The 6,222-nt window shown below is 34.6% G+C and overlaps 1 protein-coding gene across 1 annotated transcript; it reads left to right on the forward strand.

Annotated features, from left to right (window-relative positions):
- The first annotated feature begins 1,487 nt into the window (after positions 1 to 1,487).
- On the forward strand, positions 1,488 to 5,669 carry LOC107847831 (spermidine synthase 1). Its single transcript, NM_001324650.1, is given in 9 exon segments — positions 1,488 to 1,789; positions 2,904 to 2,980; positions 3,090 to 3,212; positions 3,601 to 3,705; positions 4,040 to 4,112; positions 4,222 to 4,293; positions 4,378 to 4,573; positions 5,193 to 5,319; positions 5,422 to 5,669. Coding segments are annotated over 9 exon segments (1,026 nt in total). The 5' UTR covers positions 1,488 to 1,602; the 3' UTR covers positions 5,488 to 5,669.
- Positions 5,670 to 6,222: the final 553 nt, after the last annotated feature.

A 6,222-nucleotide genomic window follows, 5' to 3' on the forward strand; every position in this document is an offset into this window, starting at 1 on the left:
AATTTAAATTTAAATTATTTATTTTAAAAAATGTTATAGAGTATCTTTTAGCATCTTATTTTGCAAAGGCCGAAGGGGTTGTTGGGGAGTTTAGTGGGCCCAAACTTTTTGACTAAAAGCTGATACTTAGTAAAAACGCAAACCCTAGTTGAGCAGAGGCCCCTCATCATTTTACAATAATTACAATTGCCATAATCAATACCCCTTTATGCAAGACTGAATAAAATTAAGATCAATTACTTCAATTAATTTGCAAGTGGTCAAAAGATTTTAATTCCTCTAATTAATAATAATGCAACTTTTAGATATTCTTGCAACTTTAATCAAATATTGGAGATATTCTTGCAACTTTAATCAAATATTGAGCCAACTATGTATAAATTAGAGTATAAAAGTTATAATATACTCAGCGAAATCTTACGCATGAATTATCAGAAGAACCATATATATCTAATTTTCTTTTATTTTATAAAGATGAAAAAATTATTTTGGATAGATTTTGAGTTTGAGTAAGCATATAAAGAACAATAAGAAAAGAAAATACACTCTCTCCTTTACATTTCTTTGTTTTACTTTTCTTGTTAGTCTATTTCAAAAAGGGTAATAATTTCCTTTTTTATGACTGTTTAATTTCAATCTTTTCAATTTCAGACAACAAAATTAAATAATATTTTGACACATTTGACATATCTTTAATTTAAAATTATAATATTTAATTTTTTTTAATATTCTTAAATTTCATGCCAACTTAAAATAGATTAAACAAATTAAAATCAGTTACGTAATTAATCTTTTTATTTGATGAAGTTTTCAACTACCTTTAAATCTCAAATAATAACTACCTGAATTTTTAAAAAAAATACTTCCTTCCTTTGAAAAAGAATTACTCCCTCCCTTTAAAAAAGAATGACTAATTTTTCTTTTTAGTCTATTTAAAAAAAAATGATGCCTTTCCTTTTTTGTTAATACTTTAATTTCAACTTTCCACAGGGCATGTTTAGGATCATAAGATTAAAGAATATTTTGATACATTTGACACAACTTTAATTTAAGGCTACAAGATTCAAAAGTCTCCTCTATTTTCTTAAACTTTGTATTAAGTCAAAGTAGGTCATTTTTTCTTTAAAAAGAGGAAGTAGATATTTTTCTTAATCTATTTAAAAAAGATTTGCTTCTTTCCATTTTTAGGAATACTTTAATTCCAACTTTCAAGTGATATGTTTAATACCATAAAATTAAAGGATATGTTTAGTGCATTTAACATGATCATGTGATTCAAAAGTTTTTTATTTTTTTAAATTTCATGTCAAGTCAAAATAGATAACGAAGAAAGTATAATATTAATAAATTATTTTCTTGATTAATATTTTAAAATATTTTTGGTACACCCAATACAATCTCTATGTTTTTTTAATATTCTAAAATATTTTTGTTACACCCCAATATTATCTCTATGTTGTTTTAATTAGAACAAAGGGGTGTATAGTGAAGCGACCTCAGATTTGTGGTAACTATTATAAGGGGTTGAAAATCCTAGCTGTGTTAAAGGGTTAAAATTCAGGAGCCCTTTTTTCCTATAAATAGAGAGGGACTTCTCTTGTAATGGCAGAGCAGCAGTGTGCTTCTGTGAAGGGAACTGAATTGCCACTGAAAAGACAAAGAGAAGAAGAAGAGATGGAGGTAGCCAACAAGAACAGCAATGGTTGCACCAATGAGAAAGAGGAGTCATCTCCTTATATCTCTTCCGTTTTACCTGGATGGTTCTCTGAGATTAGCCCTCTTTGGCCTGGTTTGTTTGTTTCTTCTCTCTTTGTGTAATTTTTGTTTGAGGTTTTATTCATTTGGGTATTCAAGATTGTTTGGAAATAGTCTTTTTATCTGCACGAGGTAGTGGTAAGGTCTATGTATGCTTTAATTTCCTCGGACCCCATTTTTGGGGATTTTACTGGGTTTGATGTTGGTTGTTGTTGTTGGGTATCCAAGATTATGCTTTTGGGAATCTGGGTTGCTCTTTGTTACGTTCTTGATGGGTTTTTGGGGTTTATTACTCTAATGATCTTTGTATACTCTTATTCATTTGGGTATCCAAGATTCTTCGAAAACAGCCTATTTACCTACACGTAGTGGTAAGGTCTGCCTATACTCTATACTTCTTGGGCTCCACTTGTGGAATTTCACTGGATATGTTGTTTTTTGGTCCATGATTTGGGTTGCTCTTTGTTTTAACTGTAATGATGTTTGTGGGCATCAAAGTTTAGTTTTGGGGTTAATTACTCAAATGATGTTTGTGGGTATCAAGGTTTGAGTTTTTCTTATTTGGGTATCCAAGATTTTACTTTTGGGAAATTGGGTTGCACTTTGTGTATGTTCTTGGTGAGTTTTTGGGATTTATTACTCTAATGATGTTTGTGGGTAACAGAGTTTGTGCCTTTTCTTATTTAGGTATTCAAGACTGTGGTTTTTGTAAATTGTGTTGCTCTTTGTTTATGTTCTTGGTGGTTTTGGGGTTTATTGCACTAATGATGTTTGTATATATCAAAGTTTGGATTTTTACTTATTTGGGTATCCAAGTTTGTGTCTTCTTTTGGTGATTCTTGGTGGGTTAAATACTTGAGTGCTTGTGAGTGTCAAAAGTTTATGGTCCCAGTTTTGATGGTTTGAGATTTGTTCAGCTTTGTTCTGTATGGTCGGTTTTTTGGTTTTGTAAATGTTCTCTTTTTGTGGGGGTAGGTGTGTGAGTGGGGGGTTACTCTGAAATTCACAAGTGACATTTGGCTGTTCCATTTTCTTGAAAACTGGCCTAGTTGTATTTTCTGGAAAGATTTTTCCTTTGGGTGTCCAGTGAAATCTAGTGTTTGTGAACAAAAAGGGAAGAGTTTACTGACTGGGAAGGAATTATGCAGGGGAAGCACACTCATTGAAGGTTGAGAAGGTATTGTTCAAGGGGAAGTCTGATTACCAGAATGTCTTGGTTTTTCAGGTATGTGTTTGATCTACTAAGGTTTTAGTTTCTTCTCTTATTTTCAAGACAAGATAAATTCTTCATTTTGTGCTGCTCATTTTTTGTGTGATTTTGTTTGTTGGTGTAGTCATCAACTTATGGAAAGGTGCTTGTTTTGGATGGTGTGATCCAACTTACTGAGAGGGATGAATGTGCTTACCAAGAAATGATCACTCATCTTCCTCTTTGTTCAATTCCCAACCCAAAAAAGGTCCGTACACCCCATCATAACTTGAAAGTAGAAAATCTTGAGATCTTGTTTGGTCTTTGGCATTATTCAATGTTATTGCTTGAGGTCTTATGACACATTGCTTATCAAGTCCATAGATTAGAAATTTTTTCTACATCTGTTTTTCAGTTTGTGTAATTCGTCATTACTAGCTTCATTCGTTTGTTTGTTTGCGCCTTGGAATTGCATTCTGCAGAATGTCCTAAAGACATGTTCATATATCTTCTTTCCTGTATTTCAACACAGATTATGTCAACTGTACCCTTGTGAATTTTGTATGAAGCTAGTGATATTTGCAGGCTATTGATATTGATACTGTTTTGTCTCTTTTACTTGTGTGCCAACTTTAAGCTGATTCTTCTTACCTCAGGTGCTGGTTATTGGAGGAGGAGATGGTGGTGTCTTGCGTGAGGTATCCCGCCATGCTTCTGTCGAACAGATCGATATATGTGAGATTGACAAGATGGTAGTTGAGGTAGGCAGACTTGTTAATTCTAATTCATAAAAATGTTACCTTTATTTAGAATTTTGGTCACCATCGACATTTTTCATCTCCACTAAGGGCTAGAGGAACATGGTTAATTCTTCTAATCACATGTATTAACAGTTTGTTCGTCGATCTTAGTCAAGAAGTGCTACTATATTCGATCCCTTTCTGTGTATTACTTGTTATCAAAAGGTTTTGATGTGCTGATTTATGTACTTCGTTTTAGGGACATCTCAGTTGTAATGTACCAGCTTTAAGCTCCTGGAGCATGATCTAAAACATAATGCAATGTTGAAACTAAGTCTTCCTTTTCTTCCGACAGGTTGCTAAACAATTTTTCCCAGATGTAGCCGTAGGATACGAGGATCCACGTGTGAATCTCCACATTGGTGATGGTACGATCAATGATATTTTACTATCTTCTCAACATTTCTGCTGGTTCTCATTATTGTTCACTTGCTAATATAAGTTCTTGGTGTTTCCTTTTTTGTCCTGTTTCTGCAGGAGTTGCATTTTTGAAAAATGTTCCTGCAGGAACTTACGATGCTGTCATAGTGGATTCATCTGACCCTATAGGTAATCAATCTATCTTGTCATTGCTTGGTATTGGCTTTGTGATGAACTCTCAGCACCCAAACAATCTCACTCTTTCAACTTCAGGTCCAGCACAAGAGTTGTTCGAAAAGCCTTTCTTTGAAAGTATAGCAAAGGCTCTTCGTCCAGGAGGGGTTGTATCTACGCAGGCTGAGAGCATATGGCTTCACATGCACATAATTGAAGAAATTGTTGCTAATTGCCGCCAGATCTTCAAAGGCTCAGTCAACTATGCATGGACCACTGTTCCTACTTATCCAAGGTGAACTTATATGCTTGTCATTTGATCCAATAAGGTTCTGTTGATAGGAACAAATTTGATAAAATACTAATTACTCAAAGATATCTCCTTTCAGTATCTGCTTTTAAATACTTTTTGCTTGAGCTGAGAGTCTATTGGAACAGTCTCTCTACCCTCACAAAGTAGGGGAAAGGTCTGCGTAATCTCCACCCTCCCCAGATCCCATTTGTGGGATTACACTGGGTATGCTGTTGCACTACTAATCTATGTTGCTTGCAAATGAGTCAGCGGGTGCGTGTCGGATTCGCCAAAAGTAGTATTTTTTTGGAGAATCCGACACGGGTACGGCATCAAAAGTGAAGAGTCCACGCAACTTAGCTACTAATTACTCAAATATGGAGTATTAGAACTGAAGATCCATTAGAGAATTAATCAACATTTTGAAATGCTTTTCTTGTGTATTCCTGGTAACCAGCACTGTCATAATATTCCTTCTTTTTTGGGTGTAAATTCTTTGAGCTGCATGTTATTTCTAGTTTCTGATTGAAGCATAGCCGTTGTAATTATTTTGCTGCATATTCTTGCTGTTGACATATTGGTTTCGATCCTAATACGGGTGGTTTGGCTGTATCACTTCCAGTGGCATGATTGGTTTCATGCTCTGTTCTACCGAGGGACCTGCAGTTGATTTCAAGAACCCTGTTAACCCCATCGATGACGAAAGCCATGCCAAGACCCTTGGACCTTTGAAGTTCTACAACTCTGAGGTTTGTTGTCATTCTGTTCCTCGGTTTGATCTTGTTACATCGTCTATAGCATTTCAACTTTTGAATTGTTGCTCACTTTTGCTATCATCTTTTCGTGTCCAGATTCACCAAGCATCATTCTGTTTGCCTTCGTTCGCCAAGAGGGTGATTGAAACCAAAGGAAAATGATGACGCATATCTTGAAAGAGTACTTAATGAGCAGGATTATATGGTTGTACAACGCCCTATAGTTAAGCAGTTTTTAAGTTAAAGACAATGTTTTTAGAGTTATTCAAGCCAAAAGTAGTTTGGTAATATCCTCTGATGGATTATAATTTCCTTTGTTGATTTTGTACTGGGATAAAGTTGTCATCTTGATTTAATATTTTGTCTATCTTGAAAAGTCTTGATGATTTTCATTAGTGTTAGTCACTTTCAAGCCGATCTTTGACCTATGTCTATCATAATCAGTATGATATATATAGGTGCAATGTTGGTAAAAAGTTATGGCACGGCTACAAAAAGCTTTATTGAAAGAGGAGGAAAGAGCTTGTTCATCTGTGATGTCTTTCCCATTACGGAAAATGGGTAAAACTTCCTCCATTCTATATTAAATGGTTCACGAATGTCTTCCATTTATTTTTGGTCTAAAAATATGCACAAGGAGGATAACTCGAAGCTGCTCCTAACGACTTCAATTGTTCTTATTCATTTCAACACTGGCGTGAAGCTGTTCTTCCTTGATGAACTGGGACTGAAAATCAGTCCAAACTGGTTTACAACAAAACCTGTCAGTGTCAAATTTCAGATTTAGGCTCGTCAAATTGCACATCTCATTTGCGGTAAACCCGATTTGTCAGTCTTCGAAGCTAGCATAGCTTCAATTAGATCTCATTGAGGTAGTGATTAAAAAATTATTAAATA

This window comes from Capsicum annuum, chromosome 11 (assembly GCF_002878395.1).
Source record: "Capsicum annuum cultivar UCD-10X-F1 chromosome 11, UCD10Xv1.1, whole genome shotgun sequence".
Taxonomy (NCBI): Eukaryota; Viridiplantae; Streptophyta; class Magnoliopsida; order Solanales; family Solanaceae; genus Capsicum; species Capsicum annuum.